General features: G+C 46.3%; 1 protein-coding gene across 1 annotated transcript in view; it reads right to left on the bottom strand.

Moving 5' to 3' along the window:
* Positions 1-2548: 2548 nt before the first annotated feature.
* LOC147632827 (uncharacterized) overlaps positions 2549-21608 on the bottom strand; it is a 38374-nt gene continuing 19314 nt past the window's right edge. The window contains exon 2 of the mRNA XM_086807711.1: positions 2549-3120. Coding sequence (XP_086663837.1) covers positions 2932-3108 — 177 coding nt within the window. The 5' untranslated portion in view covers positions 3109-3120 and the 3' untranslated portion in view covers positions 2549-2931. The remainder of the gene's footprint in view (positions 3121-21608) is intronic.

Genomic DNA, 21608 nt, shown 5'->3' with positions numbered 1-21608 from the left:
AAGGGTAATACACATGAGCAAACATTGTTGGCCAACCAAAGACTCTGTGGATATGGTCACAATGAACCCACATGTCTTGTTGATTTCCTCCTTGTCGTCTCATCCTATTAAGGAGATCTTTGCGAAATTCGATAGGGATGGTGATGGTAGTATCACAGAGCTTGAATTGGGCACGATGTTGCGGTCATTGGGTCTAAAACCAAATGATGAGAAGCTCGCCACCCTCATAGAAAAGACAGACAAGAACAAAAATGGTAAGCACACTATGGATAAATAGATATCTACATCTATCCTTGAGATCAAGAACCACTTTAAGACCCTTTGATGTAATGCTTTTGGCTCTTTTGGCATACTTCAAACATCTTTTTATCCTTTTATTTGAAAGAACAATGACATACTCAAGTAGCTCTGCGAATTCATCTTCACCAATCTCCAAACTTACAAGTTTCTTAAGCATGTCTAAAATGACATCTTGAGCCACAACTATATCCAATTTTTTAGTATTAAAAGGGTTCATTGTAGCCCGAGACAACAACTTTTTCTCAATTTTTTGTTCGATAGACCTGCATAGCCCCTCCTCATCATAAGAGTGATTATAATTATCAAGATGTATAGCACATGTTATAGTATTGTCATGGTCTTGAAGACAATAATAAATAACGAGAGGGCATGGTGAGACACACTTAGGCATTTACGCAGAGTGCTTAGATGTTACCGAACTCAGGACCAACCAATCCAATAGGACAACTCCACTTTAATTTGCCTTTCCAATATGTTTCATTCTGATAGTGTAACCTAGAGTAGTAAGGGAAATCAATATTTATGCACTGCAAGTGGCCACTAGAGACTCTTGCATGCAACATCGACCTCCTACTTGAACCATGATCCAAGTTATTAGAAACCACCAAAGGCTCCAACAAGGTAGACCCTCTCTATGGACTCTCTTAGCGTGAATAGACCTTTTGACCCCATCCGAGATTGTTTGAGATTCCAAAACATACCCTAATAATAGTGTGTCTAAACTAGCACCCCTATGGTTTTGAAGTGTGAAAAGTTTGTCCACCAACATTGTATCTTGTCCATATAGACACCTAAACATATGACCTCATTTGATTTTCACACTGAGTAGACAAGTTCCCACAAGTGCTCCTCGTAAAGGGAGCCATACACTCTCGATGGAGTCGAGCAAAAATGATGAGAGTGGAGCATTGATTTCTAATGTTGACTCAAGTACGAAAAATGTAATGTCTTATGCATTGCGTGCTAGGAGTAGAGACTATTGTTTGTATTGGGTAGCTCATCTTGGAATTATTTCAAGAGAGAACCATCCTTAATGATGCATGGGAGTGGCTTGAAGCATTTAAAGGAATGAAAGCCATGACTTCAATGTTAACATTGTAAATTAGATGCATGACACATGCAAATGTGGCATTCCCATTATAGACTTGGTGTTGTATTGGAATATGTTTATGAAATAATCTTTTATATAATGATCATTTAATGGTCTAAAAAATAGCTTGTGTTCAAAATAAAATAGATAGGCTGCATTTATAAATAATATATTTAGAGCAATTGCGGTGTTGGCTTAATTGACAAAATATATGATTAGTTGACAAAGACATTTGTCTTGCTAAAACTCTTTTGTATATTATTACAAAAGCAATGTGTTCTATGCCAATGAACATACACGCAGGCACCTACAACCCCCCCCCCCCCCCCCCCCCCCCTTAACACATGCATGTGCTCGGGTGCACACACATTCATGCTTACACTTCTCATACTCATTTTATATAATAAGGCACTTCTTAACAACCCTACTTTTAATTTGAAACTAAACATTTTTTACCGTTTGATAGATGTTCTCATACACACCATTTATTAAAATAAAGAGAATAAGAAGAAAGTCACAATAATTCACATGCTATGTTCATGTATCCTTGGGCAACAAGGTTCGTACTCCTAGTTAGGATATTGAGAAGATATTATTATGAGTAACATAATGGCTACACTCGGATTAATGTGTTGCTCTTTATAGCCTACAAGTTCTATTGATGGTGAACAAGAGTGCATTTAAAATTTGTATAGATCGCAAGTACCCGCAACTCTAGATTAAGATGGTGTTCAGAGTGTAACTCTAAGTTGGGTTAGATAGATTCTGAAAACAGTGAAATGAGAAGTCTTACTCTGAAAAAAACTAATTGGCTAGCAGGACCTACAGTTGCACGTTACACCTTTTGATATCACATTGTCTAGTACAAGAAAAAATTGACATGTATGACAATGTTACACCATGACCTTGGCAGGACCAAAAAATACTTAACACATGGACCCCAAACCACTTCAACCACCCTCATGCACCACCATTGGACATAACACCCATCACATTGACCTCCTCGATGCATCAGTCGCTGCCTACCCCAAACCTACCTCCATCGCAATGAGAAAAGGTTCAACTACCCCTCAATGCTCCACACTTGAATCAAAAATCTAGATGATGAAACATCAAAATCACTTGGCTATACCTAAGCCTTTCCAATATAGAGAGGTGTGGGAATGGCCGAGGTAGTTATTCTTTTCAATCCAAATATCGAAGTTAAAAGTCATGACAACTCATCTAATGACATTTTTGCAAGGCCATTGCCTCTTCTAATTCCTTGAAGAACACCCAAATCCTCTGTTGAACCAACAAAAGGGATGTGTCAATGATAAGAACGCTAGCCTTTCCATTCACATCTAAAGTTAACCACTATACCATTGCACTTCTTCTAGCTTTAGGCATAAGACCCACACCAAAGAAAGCTTCTACATTTCTAAAATAAGTAACTTTGCCATGCCTCTTCTATGACAAAAGAAACTCGCAGTCTCTGTCAAAAAGCCATTTCATTGACATTGGCTTTTTAAGTCTACATAAAATCATTTGTTATTGCAGCATTACTTCTGCTCTGTTTTAGATCCTGCAACTGCTGCAGTCGTGGCTGCTGTCATGGCTGCAGTTGCTGCACCTAGCTTTGCACCCCCTGTAGCTTTTATTACAGCTGCTATTTTTGCAAAAGCTGCAACTGCCCCTGCTGCTGCTGCCCTTAAAGCAACAGTTATCTTTGTGTCCATTTTTCTGACTGACTGCATACAATCAAGAACAAATACAAAAATGTTTACCCTTTGATGCTTCATGAGAAACATAACTGCTCTCTCTCTCTCTCTCTCTCTCTCTCTCTCTCTCTCTCTCTCTGTCTGTCTGGAAAACCAAAATTATGCTTTAGAACACTGCACCAATTAATTCGCTGGCACGTGGACATAATTTGGCAGTTTAGGGGTAGTTTTGAACTAGTTTTGGACAGCCCAAGCATGTGTAAACCAGCCTAGCCAAGGGACCAAGGGCTGGGCACCTTTTTAGCCCTACATGAACACATTAAATGACATTTATGACATTACTTTTGGGCTTGCAACCCCTCTTCTTTCCAGTCAAAACATCCCCGGATTAAGTCCTAATCTGGGAAGGGTTTGGGGAGCCCTGAGATTAGGGGGAAGGCTGCACACACCTTACAGGTGGCTAGGGTTCATTATTATTGATAATCCATGCTTGTTGGCTATTAATGACTGGATGGTTATTTATACCAGCAGTAATCACTATATAAGTGACTTATGGGTTATTGAGGTACTTTGACAGTTGGCCTGTGCATGGACCAGAGTAGTCTTACTCCTGCCATGGACATGGCAGTTCACAGGCAGTCTTGCCAAGGGTCCCTTAGGACAAGCTCTAGTGGTGTAGGACACCATGGCTGACTGGCTTGGCCTGTGGGGAGTGGAACCATAGCCCCTAGCTCCGGAGAGATTCCAGATGGAATCTACAGTTGGGAGGTGAGTTTACCTACACCCTGCTATCTTGTTCTAGCCTTGTGTTTTTAGAACGTGTATTAGGTGATCCTTCAAGAGGAGTCTTACAGTAATTCGCATCACCTATGCAGCTGCTTTCTTCCTGCTGATCGCCACCACGTGGGCTGGCTTGCTGCCCAGCCGGCAGCAAGCCTCAGGCAGTGGTGCACAAATGACAGCCAGGCACGAGGGGGGGAGACACGGACATCAGCATGGCGATCAGCATGAAAAGAGCAATCACATAGGTGATGGGAATTAGGGGGCCATGTTTTTTTTTGAAGAGAAAAGAAAGTTGCTACTTTGGTAAAGAAAGCAAGGTCATGCGGTAAGGGCATATTTTATCCTAGCACACAACAAAGAAAGCTCCTATTTGTTTTTTTTAAGTGAAAAGCACAAGGTGTGTTTTAAAAAAAAAAAAACTTGTAAAAACAAAGCTAACGGAAGCTTAAGCACATACTAGCACACTCCGGGCATGACGAAAGTTCTTGGAGGCGGTCTGTTGAGTGGCTTCAGAGCACAGTTTCCATCTCTCGTGTGTGAAGCATAGGTAGGTAGTACTTTTCTTTGCATCTTTTCTCATGTGAAAGCATAGTTCTCTCTCTTTTAAATTCTGAATTTCAAAATCGGTCACTTGGTTATCTTATTATGTTTTCATACTTGCTATCTCTTCACTGTGGCTGAACGGCTCCGCTTTCATGATGATGTTTCCAATCATGAGGACAATCCTCAGGGGTCAGAGGACCACATGGAGGTTCAGCCGGAAGTGGTGGAGAAAGCTTACTTTGAGAAGCAGATGGCCAAACTTTGCGCTGATTTTACCCACTGACATGCAGAGTTTGCGGAATCGGGTGTTACTTCTCCAGAGGGGAGGGGAGTGGTTGGTTCAGCCACTACTGAAGGTATGGTTGCAGTGGCTCCTTCATTCATGCTGGACGCTTTAGTGGGCAAGGAGTAGGAGAGGACACATGAGGTTGTAGACTCTTGGCTCAACTATTGGATTGTTGGCTTCGAATTTCACCCTTTTCCAGACGCCCAAAAGACACACATGGTGAGGGATTCTCTTGAAGGGGAAAGCCCTTGCTGGAGAGCTGATGATAAACCCTGTACTTGAGTGGATTTTGAGACTTGGTCTTGAGATGAGTTCCTCCCGGTGGAGGATGAGTTTGACGTGGTGTCCGAGTTTGTAGACTTGGATATGCGGAACATGTCTTTTGACACTACTTATAGCAGTTTAGAGTGTCACGTGCATCCCGCACTTGGATGCCACGTAGACATTTCTGTACAGAAGGTGCAGGACCTGGGATGGTGAACTGGTCCCATGTGAGCCCAGTCCGACGAGTCAGCCAGGGATCCATCTCAGTCGTCCAAGGTCAGGTGTGCATTGTCCTGCACATGAAGCAGTGCCAGTCCGCGCTGTGAGTCTCCCTCTGGAATGATGTCAGATGTGCTGTGTATCTGGTTTGCAACTGGATGCCAGACCTCTGTAGGCATGTAGGTTTGCATGTAGAGATGGGGCCAGCCCATAGGGCTACCCCAGTGCGAGGATTTGCATTTGCACTCTTAGTGTGGGCATGGGGGAGGTATAGAACCACCCCCAAGGGGCCAGGAGGGCCCACATTGTGCCCACCAGCCATGGCATGGGCTGGAGGGGCTGTCGGCCAGCTGTACTGCTGCTGGACAGGCAGCCGACTGGGTCAGAAGCCCTAATCAGCAGGTCGGCCAGGTGTAGGGGCAGTCCCACACCCATGCGCAGCATGGTACTGTCCCACACAAGCATAAGCGCAAGCCCAAGGGGCCAGGAGGGCCCACATTGTGCCCACCAGCCATGGCATGGGCTGGAGGGGCTGTCGGCCAGCTGTACTGCTGCTGGACAGGCAGCCGACTGGGTCAGAAGCCCTAATCAGCAGGTCGGGCAGGTGTAGGGGCAGTCCCACACCCATGCGCAGCATGGTACTGTCCCACACAAGCATAAGCGCAGGCTGGACAGCATTGATTATAGTGTGAAAGCATTTATTAAATCAAACCCAGTCGTGGGGCTTCATGAAGCAGGCCGACTGGATGCAAAAGGAGGTATAAAAGCCCAGCCAAGAATTCAATGAGTTGATCTCATAATTCACCAAGTGCATCAAGCATTCAAGGGCCAGGACAGCCAAGAATGGTAAACTCGATCCCACTACTCTTTATTCATGGTTGCATCATTTTGAAGCTTACTTTGCCGCAGTTAGGAAGACGATACTGACAAAGTGATCTTAGCTAGTTGGTACTTGGAAGGTGAGGCCATTCCTTGGTGGACTCAGTGGGCTCATGCCCACACCAGAGCAGGTATGGCAGCTTATGTGTGGGATGTGTTCGTCCGAGACCTTAAGCAGCGGTTTCTACCGCCCCACTACCTTGAGCGACTCGAAGACGAGTTCAGGGGAGCGCGTCAGAACGCGCAACCAGTCCTTCAGTTTGCCAATAAAATTTCGACCTTGTGTCTGCAATTAGGCTTATCTGATACGGACAAGAAAGGGCAGTTTTTGTATGGCCTGGACACGCAAATCCAATGGGAGGTGCGTATGTTTAGGCCAGCCACCTTTGAGGACGCACTCTCGCTTGCGCAGAGTGCAGAAATGAAACACAATGGTGGCAAGCCCAAGACTTCCCAGCCGGCTTCTCCCAAGGCTAACGCCTCGGGGGGTAAAAGCCAGAACCAGACGGGGTCTTCCCCAGGACAGAGCCCGGGAGCCTCTGGCTCCAAGAACTCGAACAATGCGTCTAAGCTTACTCCAAACCAAAAAGCGGAGGCAGGCAAGACAGGTAGCAAGTTGAGTGCTGAGGAGCTTTCTCAGTACAGGAAGGAGGGTAGATGTTACTTTTGTCACACAAAAGGACATACTTCTCGGGATTGTCCGAAGAAGCCTCCAAAGGCCGCCGCCGCCTCCACAGCTTCTGTGGTGAGCACAGCTCCCACACAGACCCCAGCGGCTACCCCTAGTTCTTCAACCCCCGGTGCTTCAGTTGGAGCAATTATTAGCCGGGAGCTCGAAGATAAGCAGAAGGGCGCCCATGACCAGGAGTATGAGCGCAACGAATTGCTCAAGTCCTTTGGCTACATAGGTGGCCAGAGAGTCGTTGTCTTGTTTGACAGCGGCAGCACGGAGGATGTGGTCACGGAACAGGCCGCTAGGCGTGCCCGTTTCGAGCTGACTCCGGTAGACAAACAGGTTGAGGGTTTTAGCACAGGTATGACAACGAGCGTAAAGTATGAAGTTCTAGGTGCTAAATTAGTGATTCAGGGCATAGAGTTTGTGCGTGACTTTATGGTTGCCCCTCTTGTAGGAGCAGACATAATTTTGGGTATCCAGTGGTTTCACAAGTTTCTTCCTGATGTCAAGTGGGACAAGCACACGTTCCAAATCGATCGGAATGTGTCAAACACCCCAGTGACCATTAAGTGTGAGCCAGGTATTCCAAACTTTCCGCTCATAAGCCACTTGCAGGCTAAGCGAGCAGTTAGGAAAGGCGCACAGTGTGCGATGATTTACATCCAGACCGCCCAGACGGTGGCCAGTGCTTCCGAGAAGTACTCGGTTCTCCATGAAAAGTTCCAGAAGATTTTTCTTCGGGACAGTCTCCCTCCCCAGCTCCCCCCGTCCAGACCGGAGGATCACAAGATTGACCTCCTCCCAGGCTCGGAACCCCCGAGAAAGTTTCCGTATCGCCTGTCTAAGGCAATGGAATCGGAGTTGGACCGCCAACTCCAAGAATTGTTGCAAGCAAGCTTCATCCGCCCCAGCGTGTCGCCATTTGCAGCACCGATCTTATTTGTCAAGAAGAAAGATGGGTCTTCTCGGTTGTGTGTCGATTATCGTACACTCAACAAGCTGACTATCAAGAGCAGATTCCCGATGCCTCGAATTGACTATATTCTCGAGAGGCTGAATGGAGCTAAGGTGTTCTCCAAACTGGATTTAAAGAGTGGGTACCACCAGGTACGGATTGTAGAGGGGGACATCCCCAGGACAGCTTTCCGTACAGAACGGGCCCACTATGAATTTGTGGTTATGCCATTTGGATTGACGAACGCCCCAGCTACATTTAACCGCATGATGATGCGTATTTTCCGGGAGTTAATTGGAGTGTGTGTGTTCATATTTCTGGACGACATACTCATATTTTCAGCTACAGTTGAGCAGCATGACATTGATGTGGAGAAAGTCCTTAAGTTGCTAGAAAGCAACGAGCTCTATGTCAATGAAAAGAAGTCGGAATTTTATCTGTTCCAGGTACATTACTTGGGATATATAATTAGTGCCGAAGGCATTCGACTTGATCCGGCTAAAGTGGCCGAGATTGTTAACTGGGAAGTACCTCAGACTGCTTATGACATTAGATCATTTGTGGGTATATGCCAGGCATATTCCACCCACATTGACAAGTTTTCTGATCTCTCGGCAGACCTCACCGATCTGCTAAAGGGAGTGAAAACAAGGAGGCAAAAGATTCGAATGACTTGAAGACAATGAGGGTTAGGGTTAGGGTTTACACAGGTTCAAGCAAGCGTGGAAAACCAGAGAGAAGAGTACACGACTTCCAATATGCTTCAATGAATAGAAAAATCAAGTACAATAGCCACATGATAGTGACCCTAAAGGATAAGTGTTCACATGTCCGGCCATAAATGTGCCGGGTGGACCAAAACACTTATAAACTGCATATAAGTGAAACTGAACTAAACTGGGGGAAAAAACCTCCACTAACTGAAGTAAAAAGTGCCCCAGTAACCTACTGATGATCACTAGCACTCCTCTGGGTGCATACACAGCATAAAACCCAACAAACCCCCCTGGAGTGATATGTGATCACTGTACATCATCCACCAAAAGGAAACAAATTCAAAGCATTGCGGAATGCTTCAAATTTCGGACGTGGTAATGCCTTGGTGAAGATGTCTGCCACATTCTGATCTGTAGGACAGTAGATTAGACTGATATCTCCTGCCTGGAGTCTCTCCCGAACAAAATGATAGTGAATCTCAATGTGTTTCGTGCGAGCATGAAACACAGGATTCCTGGCCACAGCAATGGCACTCTGACTATCAGTATAGATAGGTGTAGGCTCCTCCACTGAAATATCCATATCAGTCATAAGACGACGCAGCCAAACACACTCAACAGTAGTAGTGTAGGCTGCTCTGTACTCTGCCTCACAAGACGAAGTGGCCACTATGGTCTGTTTCTTGCTTAGCCAAGAAATGCATGAAGCGCCAAGGAAGAAACAATTTCCACTAGTGGAATGTCTGGTATCAAAATCACCAGCCCAATCTGAATCACTGTAAGCATGTAACTGCATGTCACCCCCCTCAGGATAAAGCAACCCAAGAGACAAGGTACCCTGCAAATAACGGAATACACGCTTCACAGCTTGCCAATGTGACAACCGTGGGCTGTGCATGAATCTGCTCAACTGAGAGACTGCATACTGAATATCTGGCCTTGTATTACACAAGTAAATGAGGCACCCAACAGCCTGAGCATATGTAGTGGCATCAAAGGAAACACTGTCATCTTGTAGTGACAGTTTCATCCCAGGCTCCATAGGAGTACTAATAGGCTTGCAATCCTGAAATTTAAACTTCTCCAGAAGTTTAGCAACATAACGTGGTTGCAACAACCCAATGCCTCTGTTATCTTGCACAAACTGTATGCCCAAATAGTAATGTACAAGGCCCAAGTCAGACATGTCAAATGTCTGTTGCAGTATCTCCTTAAAAGCTGCAATTTTGTCATCATTTGATCCCATGAGCAAGAGATCATCCACATAAAGACTGATGACCAGCAGATCTGTCTCTTCTTTCTTCACATACAAAGTGGCCTCTGATGGACTGTTCACAAATCCCTGAGTGAGTAGAAAAGCATCTATTTTTGCATACCAAGCTCGTGGAGCTTGTTTCAAACCATACAAGGCCTTTTTCAGCCTGCATACTTTCCCCTCATGACCATGTTCTGCAAATCCCATGGGCTGAAATACATAAACTTCCTCCTCGAGGTCCCCATGTAGGAATGCAGTCTTTATGTCCAACTGGTGAACAACCCAACCACGATGTGCAGCCAATGCAATGACACACCTAAGTGTCGACATACGGGATGTAGGAGCAAATGTCTCCTCATAATCAATGCCCTTCTTCTGTGCATAGCCCTTTGCAACTAGACGGGCTTTGTACCTGTCAATGGATCCATCTGCATGTCTTTTCAATTTATAGACCCATTTAGTACCAATGGCTTTCTTGCCTTTGGGCAGATCAACCAAATTCCATGTTTGATTCTTTTTAATAGAATCAATCTCATCCTGCATGGCTTTGTTCCAATGCACATTATCTCGTGCATCCACAAATGAATCAGGCTCATCATCATCCTGTAAACTGGCTGCCATAACCAGATTCAAATCCATGATGTGTGCATGCTCATTGGTCCTTGTCTCCCTACGAGTACGACTAGCAAGAGGACCCTCTAAATGGCTGTCCTGTAATGTCCTCAAATACCATCTAGGTATATGTCTGACCTGTGGTGCCTGCTGTCCCATATTTGGTTCAGCTTCTGGCTCATTTGGCTGCTGAATTTCTGCACCACCTACATCATTTGCTGGCTGTCCAGTACCCTCATGAGTTGGATCACCAACTGTGGAATGAAACTCCATGGGTAGTAGACCTTCAAACACATCATTTTCAGCCTGATTTGCCTCATAACCAGCCATGGATAATTCTGATTTTTCATCAAAAATCACATCCCGACTCATGAATATCTTCCTGGATAGTGGGTCATATAACCTGTAGCCCTTGCTCTCACGGCTATACCCAACAAAAATGCATTTTGTGGCTTTATCATCAAGCTTCCTCCTCTCAACTCTTTGGGTATGTGTGCATATGCAAGACACCCAAAGATACGAAAATGCGATACAGAAGGCTTGCGGCCATGCCAAGCCTCAAAAGGAGTAATAGAAACCAATGCCTTTGTGGACATCGATTTAAAATATGACAAGCACACATTACTGCTTCCACCCAAAAGATATGTGGTAGTCTTTTTGCCTTTAGCATACATCTGGCCATCTCCATGAGTGACCGATTTTTCCTTTCTGCAACCCCATTCTGCTGTGGAGTGTAAGGAGTAGTATACTGATGTTTTATACCTCTACTCCCAAGAAAGGAATTCAGCACATGTGACATATATTCCCCCCCTCGGTCAGAACAGAGAGTCTTCACCTTGCATCCTGACTCTGTCTCAGCAAGTGCTACAAAGGCCAAAAATGCATCATATACCTGTGATTTCTGTGTCAAAGGATAGACCCAGCATATACGAGAGAAGTCATCAATAAATGTTGCAAAATAAAAGCAACCACCTAATGACTTCGTCTGCATGGGACCACAAAGATCACTGTGTATAAGTTGCAACTTTGCAGTTGCTCTTAGAGCCTGATCACGTGGGAAGGAAAACCTGTGCATTTTTCCCAAAATACATCCTTCACAAATGTGATCTGGAGGCTTCTCCATGAGAGGTAGATCTGTAAACATATTATGTCGCTGCATAAGCATAAGACTACCAAAATTTACATGCCCCATGCGAGCATGCCATAACTCCGCATCAACCATAGCTGGAGTAAGAGTGAATGCATGATAAGCAGACTGATCCACTGGCTGAAATGCATCCAACTCATAAAGTCCATGACATAATGTACCAGTAAGCATCAAGGTCAAGGCATTTGCTTTGTCTCTGACCATGCATTTATCATCATCAAAGTAGACCTGCATTCCACAATGTGCTAAAGAAGAAATGGACAACAAATTCTTCTTTATCCCTGGTACATATAAGGCATCTGTAAGGCGGAGAATGGAGCCATCAATGGCTGTAAGCTGAATCTCCCCAATGCCACACACTGGATATGAAGCATTGTTGGCACACTGAACAGTTTTGCCAACAGGGGCAGGGCCAACATGACTAAACAAATCCCTGCGAGATGTGATATGCTTTGAGGCACCACTATCAAAATACCAAGTACATGCATGTTCTGTCAAACTGAGTGCCTGTGAAGACCAAGAGGCATCATAGCTGCATGTAAAAAAACAGTAATCCCTGTCCTCAACAAAAGAAGCAGTCTCTGGAGGAGCTTTAGGAGTATCATTAACTGACATCCCAGCTTCCTTTGCCTTCTCTTTGGCAATCCTCTTCCTACATTCCGTGATGTAGTGACCTGGCTTCTTACAGTAATGACATTTGCCCTTCTTCTTGGGCTGTCCATCACCTTTCTTGGTATCCTGTGAAGAACCACCATCACCTGAATTTTGATTTGCACTCTTTGGCTGAGATTTCCCTTTCCCCTTTTGACCTGTAGTAAATGCTTGTTCAGCATTTGTGTTCATATTCATATTCTTCCTCATTTGCTCCTCTTGTAGTAAGAGAGCAACAAGTTCCTGATACTTGAGGGGTTCAACAGCATTCCTCATGCTGAGGTTCAAAGAGGTATGGAAAGCCAAGTAGGATCTTGGCAAAGAGTGCAAGATGGTGGACACAAGCTGTGTCTCAGGAATAATCTCATCCACATTGATGAGTTGCTCTCTCAAATCCTGCAGCTTGTTTAAGTGGCTAGACATATCATCTCCTTCATTCATTTTCTGATTTTCCAGCTCTCTTTTCAAAAATGAGATCCTAGCCTCATTACGAGCAGCATACATCTGCTCCAAAGTCACCCATGCATTCTGTGAAGAGCTAGCTGAACGAATATGAGGTATAATGGACCTCTGAACTGACAATGCAATGAGTGACAAAGCTTGTGCATCCCTGGCATCCCATGTCTTTTGAGCATTTGTTCTCTGAACAGGCAATGGCTGTCCTGGAGCCTGTACCTGTTGTCCTCGTCCACGAGCACCCCCTTGGGGAGGAGTCTCTGGAGCCAATGGACCTGGACGTGGTTCATCACCACTAACAAAATCCCAAAGACCTTTTGCCACAAGCACATTTTTCAGCATAAAACTCCACAAGGAGTAGTTCGTGCCATCCAATTTGTCTTCCTTAGACAAATATGTGAATACATCACTTTGCTGTTGATTTGCCATTATGCTTTACGCACAATGTTGTACCTGCTTACCAAAAAACCCAATAGCAAAAACCCTGATAACAACTGTACTCCACTGAATACAGTTCACCCAAATCTGCCTGCACTCTCAATCCTCTGAATGTGCAGCTCAATGCACCAATGACTGAGTAGAGCAGCAAATGGCGTACACAATGCCAAAATGCCCCAAAAATGCCCAAATTTGCTGCACCCAAACTGTGCAAAAAACCTGTATATTTTCTTGCTAGAAAATCTGCCTGTTGTGCCTGTATATTTTCACAGAGAAAATTAAAGTGCCCAATATTCAAAACTTGTAATGCTTACCAGCTGAGATTTCAACAGGTACAAGTTGACTGTAGTGTGCAGATACGTGGACTGTTGTACTGTGCAGGTAAAGATGACTGTACGGAGCAGACTGCAGGTACGATGACTGTACGGCGGATGTACTCAGCTCGTACTGTACGGAGCACTGTACGGAGCAGTGCGAACAGGTACACAGCAGGTACTCGTTGTAAGTAGTTGCAGGTACTCGTAGCAAGTACAATCGACTGTATGCAGGTACAGTACGAAAGCAGTCCTCTGTAAGCAAGCAGGTACAGTACAGGTACTGAGGCGACTGTGATACAGATATGCGTTGCAGGTACTGAGCAAGTACGGAACACTGTGAGCAGGTGTGTACAGAGGACTGTACGGGGCAGGGCGACCACAGTACCGTACTGACAAAGTCGACCAGAGCTGTGCAGGTACAGTCGGCGCTGTCTTGTACAGTTGGCGCAGGCAGGTGACAGTCGGCGCTTACAGGCGTATGGCTGCGCTTGACTGTACGGTGGCTGGTACACGTACGCTGACAGGTACAGTATGCTGTACGGCGCTGTCAGGTACTGAATGATGTTCAGCGCACAGTTGTAGCTGAAGGCAGTGCAAACAAGGTGTACGGGCAGCAGATACGGGCAGTTGATGAAAGTGAATGTGTACAGCAATGGGCAAAGGCAAAGCTTCAATGGCTCTGATACCAATTGAAGACAATGAGGGTTAGGGTTAGGGTTTACACAGGTTCAAGCAAGCGTGGAAAACCAGAGAGAAGAGTACACGACTTCCAATATGCTTCAATGAATAGAAAAATCAAGTACAACAGCCACATGATAGTGACCCTAAAGGATAAGTGTTCACATGTCCGGCCATAAATGTGCCGGGTGGACCAAAACACTTATAAACTGCATATAAGTGAAACTGAACTAAACTGGGGGAAAAAACCTCCACTAACTGAAGTAAAAAGTGCCCCAGTAACCTACTGATGATCACTAGCACTCCTCTGGGTGCATACACAGCATAAAACCCAACATGACTCCACGAGCGTTGGAGGCATTCCAGAACCTCAAGGTGGCTTTGTCTGAAGCGCCTTGTTTAGCCCTTGCCTCGTGGGACGAACCATTTCAGGTGATCACCGATGCGAGTAACATCGCAATTGGAGCCGTATTGCAACAGCATGGTCATCCAGTAGCTTACATGTCTCGTAAGTTACTGCCCGCCGAAAAGAACTACTCAGTCTATGATCGTGAACTCCTAGCAGTTATACAGGCCTTGAAACATTGGAAACATTTCCTGTATGGCCGTGACTTCGAGGTTCGCACTGACCATCAGGCATTGCGCTGGATTCAGACGATGCCAAGTGCACAGTGGAGTGATCGACAACACCGCTGGAGTCAGATATTCTAGCAGTTCGGTGGTATGATTGAGTACCTTCCAGGAAAGGCCAATCCAGTGGCCGATGCTTTGAGCAGGAAGGGACAAGTATCTGCGATTCAGACCACTAGACTTGACCTTGTTGGTACAGGACTAGAAGACATGAAGCACACGTACGCGGATTCCGAGGAATTCGGTACACAGTGGGAAGAGGCATTGGATGCCACAGGACCATGCCATTTTCTGATACGCGATGGTTGGCTTTTCTACAAAGGCCGACTATGTGTCATGAAATCATTCCGGGCAGCTCTTCTCCATGATGCCCATGACGCCATTACAGGTGGTCATAGGGGCATGAATTCGACTCTGGAGAAATTAGAACGGCAATACTATTGGCCAAAGATGAGGCGTGACGTGTTTACATATGTGCAACGCTGTGACATTTGTCAAAAGGTAAAAGCTCCTCATGGAAAGAAGATAGGGTTGTTACAGCCTTTGCCAATTCCTGAGGGTCCTTTCCAGGACATTTCGATGGACTTTGTCACAAATCTGCCTCCCAGTCCGAGTTAGCGTAATACACAGTGTTTAACTATTGTTGATAGGTTCAGCAAATTTGTTATGCTTATACCATGCAGGGCCAATGTGACCGCCGAGGATGTTGCCCAGCTATTCATTCGGCATTGGTACCCGATTGGTGGGATTCCTAGGACCATAGTGTCAGACCGAGATGCCAAGTTTACCAGTCATTTTTGGAGGGCATTGTTTGATAATTTTGGTACTAAGTTGAATTTTTCCAGTGCATTCCACCCACAAACAGATGGCCAGACAGAGATATACAACCAGTTGGCCTTTGATGTGCTGAAGTGTTATGTCCACGATCAGCAAGGTAAGTGGGAATCGTTTCTGCCTTTAGTTCAAGCTGTTTTGAATGACTCTTTTTCTTCAGCTATTGGCAGGACTCCATGTGAGGCAGCGTTTGGAAGGCCTTTCCAGTCGTTGTTAACCAGGACTTCGTCTTCAGTACCTGAGGCGAACAGAGTGACGGAGTCTTACCAGGAGATCCTAGAGTCCGTTAAAGACAGATTGGCTAAAGCGCAAGAGGCCTACACTCGACAGGCCAATAAAGACCGAAGGGACATGAAGTTTTCGGAAGGCGATTGGGTGTATCTTCGGATTATGAAGCAAAGATTGAAGCAGGTGGGCAAGCGATGCCCAAAGTTGTCTTTCAGGAGCTTCGGACCATTCCCCATCCGGAAAAAGATTAATGAGGTGTCTATGCAGTTAAAGCTACTTCCGAGTTGCACTATGCACGATGTATTTCATGTCAGTTGGTTAAAGCCATATGCAGGTCCACCCCCTTCAGAGGTCAAAGACGAAGCGGAACCAGATATTATTGATGAAGCAGAAGTAATGGTTCCAGAACAGATCCTTCTGCACCGTTTCAAGCATGGCTCAGGCCGAAGACTACGACCGTTTCTCACGAAGTTTCAGGACCGAGGAACTCATGAAGCGGTATGGCTCGACAAAGAATTTTTCGAAGACTATCCGGCATTATTGACGGATTATTTGGAGGCTATGCAGCTTCCGTCAAGTTAAGCAGAAGGGGATGTCACGTGCATCCCGCACTTGGATGCCACGTAGACATTTCTGTACAGAAGGTGCAGGACCTGGGATGGTGAACTGGTCCCATGTGAGCCCAGTCCGGGACGAGTCAGCCCCAGGGATCCATCTCAGTCGTCCAAGGTCAGGTGTGCATTGTCCTGCACATGAAGCAGTGCCAGTCCGCGCTGTGAGTCTCCCTCTGGAATGATGTCAGATGTGCTGTGTATCTGGTTTGCAACTGGATGCCAGACCTCTGTAGGCATGTAGGTTTGCATGTAGAGATGGGGCCAGCCCATAGGGCTACCCCAGTGCGAGGATTTGCATTTGCACTCTTAGTGTGGGCATGGGGGAGGTATAGAACCACCCCCAAGGGGCCAGGAGGGCCCACATTGTGCCCACCAGCCATGGCATGGGCTGGAGGGGCTGTCGGCCAGCTGTACTGCTGCTGGACAGGCAGCCGACTGGGTCAGAAGCCCTAATCGGCAGGTCGGCCAGGTGTAGGGGCAGTCCCACACCCATGCGCAGCATGGTACTGTCCCACACAAGCATAAGCGCAGGCTGGACAGCATTGATTATAGTGTGATGTCATGTGCACAGATACCCATGGACAAGTTCCTCAGCTAGTCCAGAAAAGGCAGCCAGAAAAAGGACCATTAGAACCAGAAAATGGAGCACAGAGAGCTGTCGGCAGTGTAGACTGGAGCAAGGCTTGGAGAGCAAGAGGAAAAGCCTGTCGGCTGTACCACAAGGGAGTCGGCTGTACCAGAGGTGGAGGCGGCTGAACCAAGTTGAAGGGGGCTGCAGGCGCATCATCGAAAACAAGCATTAATGACCAGTCGGCTGAATTAAATAAGCTTTAATGAAATTATGACTGGCCGACCAGCAGTCGGCCAGCATAAAGGGGGTCCAAGACCCATATAAAAAGGCCCAAGTGCTCCTCATTGAACTCATTCAATCCCACTAGGGGTTTGGATCCTTAGAGGTCCCATAGGGGACAGATTTTGGTGTTAACCACCTTTTTATGAAGGCAGCCCATGGCTGCAGACATGTACCCTTTTTGTACCATAGATTATACTGAATTTCCAGCACTTCCCTCTCTCTCTACTCTCCCTCTATACCTGCGTTTTTGCATCAGATGGTTCTCAAGAGTGTTTAGGGCTGAAAGAAGACTCCCAGAGCTTCCGCGTGTTACATTGGTATCAGAGCATCAGGCTCAACAAAGCTAAACACTGATTCAGTCCCAGATGATGGTGTACAGGTCCAAGGTACAGGAAAGTACACCAATTCAAAGCCCAAGGAAAGAACACAGATCGGGAAGAACTCCCAGGAGGTTTGTTGGTGGTGTTCCACAGTGCCAGATGGGGATGGCAGTTCCGTGAGCCAGATAGGTTCTCAGGTAACGTCAAGGGAGGTTGATCCTCCAAGGGTGATCTGAGAGTGCCAGACTCAGTTCCAGGAATGAAGACCAAGACGGTGTTCAGAGTCAGGGCAGGAATGGATTGTGGACTAGAGGAAGACCAGATGCATAGATCTTCATCAGAGACAGAGTGGTTTGGAGAACAGGCCGGATGTTCAGAGAAAAAGGGTTGCCAGGGATGGATGATGACAGAGGGACTTCGGGAAAAGGATTGGGATGATGACAGTCATCCAAGAGCAGGTTGGAATCCCGTCATCAAGTTTAGCAGAGGGGGATGTCATGTGCACAGATGCCCATGGACAAGTTCCTCAGCTAGTCCAGAAAAGGCAGCCAGAAAAAGGACCATTAGAACCAGAAAATGGAGCACAGAGAGCTGTCGGCAGTGTAGACTGGAGCAGGGCTTGGAGAGCAAGAGGAAAAGCCTGTCGGCTGTACCACAAGGGAGTCGGCTGTACCAGAGGTGGAGGGGGCTGAACCAAGTTGAAGGGGGCTGCAGGCGCATCATCGAAAACAAGCATTAATGACTAGTCGGCTGAATTAAATAAGCTTTAATGAAATTATGACTGGCCGACCAGCAGTCGGCCAGCATAAAGGGGGTCCAAGACCCATATAAAAAGGCCCAAGTGCTCCTCATTGAACTCATTCAATCCCACTAGGGGTTTGGATCCTTAGAGGTCCCATAGGGAACAGATTTTGGTGTTAACCACCTTTTTATGAAGGCAGCCCATGGCTGCAGACATGTACCCTTTTTGTACCATAGATTATACTGAATTTCCAGCACTTCCCTCTCTCTCTACTCTCCCTCTATACCTGCGTTTTTGCATCAGATGGTTCTCAAGAGTGTTTAGGGCTGAAAGAAGACTCCCAGAGCTTCCGCGTGTTACATAGAGAGTTGCAATCTCGGGCAGGGCACATGGATGCCACAACTTTGTGTGGGGGTTCTTTATCCATGGGCTATCACAAGATCAAAAACTTCAGGTGAGGAACAGTTATTGAAAAACGCTTGAGGATGCCACCAAGTATGCTAGGATTTATGGGGAGACAATGGCTAGCCAAACACAGAAATAAGTCTCCCAGAAACCTCACACTCCAGGTGGTTCCAAACAGGTTCCCAGCATAAACAAAAGTTTAAGGCTTCACAGAATCAAAACCAAAACTGGGCTTCTGGTGATCCCAATCCGAAGAAAGAGAGGGCCTCCAGATGGTGGTGTTTCATTTGTTGCCAAAGGGCCATATGAAGGTGAGTTGTCCGCATGCGAAGAAAGCACCCAAGGCACTTCATGTGACCGAAGCAAAAGGTAACCCTAAACTTTCTTCTGTTGATACTACAGTTCTAGATCATAGTGCCTGCATGGTATGTAACTTCAACATGTCAAACTTCGGTCCCAATGATCTAATACGGATGTATGGATTGGTATTGGGGAAGACTGTGCACGTCCTTTTTGACCATGGTAATACTCACAACTTCATTAGTACAAAACTTGCTCAAAAGTTGCGAGTGGACACGCAACCAAGTGTTCATGTGTACCGTGTGAACGTGACGGCGAGGCATGGCAGATTTGGGACCGGCTGGTTTCTCAATTGCCAATCTCTATCCAAGATTACACAGAGCCCCTAGATTTTTTCTAGATAGGAAGATGTTATTCTAGGAAAGGAATGGTTTTTCAACCACGATGTCCGTGTAGATTGGAAGGTTCATACTTTGTCCTTTGTTGTGGAGAATCTTGCTATTGGATATTTCGGAGTCTAGGAAGTGTCCAGTGGTGTGTGAACACCCTTCTTTTTAAGAGAACATAAGATAGGGCCTTGGTGCCTATTAAAGCATGTAGAGGGTGGAAGTATTATCATAATACAATCATTGTTGAGCTCTCTCTCTCTCTCAGCTAGAACACAAAATGCCATAAACTTGCAGCCATAACAGTCCATTCAGCCGTATGTTTTTCACACATACATATGGCTGCCTTCTAAATCATTATCAATAGAGGGTTTTCTACAGAAATCTGCAGCATGGAGGCATACAAGAGCAGCACACCCGTGGAGAAGTTGCAGATCAGCAAAACACAAGTCATCAACATCGTCTACATCACGTACATTATTTCTCTGATCCTCTGGAAAGATCTTCAATGGATCAAAAGCTTTTTCATTGTTTTTCTTCCTGCACATGCCGCACAAACAGGTGCTTCAACCAGCATTGCTCCGACAACCACATGGGCGACATCTTTTTTTTTCCCGGGAAAAAGATCCTTCTATTAGTTAATGAAAAACCGCCACGAAGGGCTAAATACAACCACGAAGGGCTAGATACAAACTTGCCTCCATTTATGGGGCAGGGAATCGGGATCAACTAATCAAAAGGTGGAGAAAGATGCACTTCCCCTCTAGCTGGCCGCTCCATGAGGAGAAGGCTATCTCAGACAGGGGGAGAAGGAATAACCACACAGGTGGTCTATAATGCCAAGTGGCATCTCCACCTCTATCTGTGAGAAAAGGGCCAGGCCGCCAGAACCTCAAGAAAGCTTCGCATGCGGTCAGAGCCACCCTGCAACTCCCCCCACTGACCGCGGAGGGTATGGATGATGTCTAGCCAAATGCTCCTAATGGACTCTGCAGGCGGAGTGTGGGTACCCTCAATGGTTTCGCTGCATCTAGCTCGCCAAATGTGCCAAGCTGCAATGCTACTGCAAATCTCCCATCTCTGGCATGAGCCCAGTCTCAAGTGGTCAGTAAATGGGGCATAGTAGCAGGGGAACCCCGTTCCCCCCCATTGAGAACAGTGGAACGCGTTCCCCCATGGCCAGCATGAAGGGAACGATGGAAACGGGGGTCAGGAACGACGAGGTGGTGGAACATCCGTGGAACGCCAGGGAACGACCGTGGAACGCGAGATGGAACGCTGGGCTGCCGTTCCCCCACGTGGGAACGATGACGTGGATTATTTTTTTTTTTAATAGAAGCCCGACGCCCGTACTGTTGTCGCCTTTCGCCCGTCGCTTTTCGAAAGTTCACTGCCCGACGCCCGTACTGTAGTCGCCGACCTGCTGCCTGCCCGTCACCTGTAGCCTGCCCGACGCCCGTCACCTGCAGCCTACCCATCACCTGTGGGCCGTGACCCTGTAGGCTGTACTGCTGTCGCCTGCAGGCCCTGCCTGCCTGCCTGCCTGCCTGCCTGCCCGTACTGTTCTGTACCAGGCAGTACAGTCGCCCCAGCCTCCAGGCCCCCAGCCCTTGCCGTGTACATACTACAGTGTGCACTAGTGACTACATTCTACTACAGTCTACATAGTACAAGTCCACAACAGTAGTACACTCAAGTTCTCAACACTGTGCCTGGTACCAACCTGCAAGCAGCAACAGTGCAACCTGCCTGGGCCCTGTGCAACAGAGTGATCAAGACTCAAGTTCAACAGTTTACATCTTTAGAAGGCAAGGCAACAAGCTTTTCTCTTTCTTCTCTCTCTCTTTCTTTGTTTGAACTTTTGGTGTTTTAAAAATTACCTATGTCACAATCTGGACTGCACAGTCTCTCCCCATTAAACAATAGACAAAAAAAGGACTCATTTCTTTGTAATGGTTAACTTTGAAAGTCTATTCAACTTTTTGCCCGAATTTGCAGAAATCATGGCTTACTCGGGTTCAAAGCGATCGGCTTCGAATGCTACTTGGTGGGACGAGGTTGAAAGGCTAGAAAGGTATTCATCTAAGGGAGGTGCAACACGATGGAAATGCAAGCAATGTAGCAAAGAGAAGTCAGGAGGAGCAAACCGTGTGAGAGCACATCTATGCCATGTAAACAATGAAAAAGCACAAGTGAACAAATGCCCAGGGAAAACACCTGAAATGCGTAGAGAGCTTTTGGCAAAGTACCCAAGTGAAGAGGAGAAAGCATGTGCACGAAAGAAACCGACAATTGATGCATCTTACTTCAGTAGACATGGGGAAGATGTAC

This window comes from Cibotium barometz, chromosome 13 (genome assembly GCF_041138505.1).
Source record: "Cibotium barometz isolate CiBa-2024 chromosome 13, ASM4113850v1, whole genome shotgun sequence".
NCBI lineage: Eukaryota > Viridiplantae > Streptophyta > Polypodiopsida > Cyatheales > Cibotiaceae > Cibotium > Cibotium barometz.
This window is presented reverse-complemented; position numbering and strand designations above follow the sequence as displayed.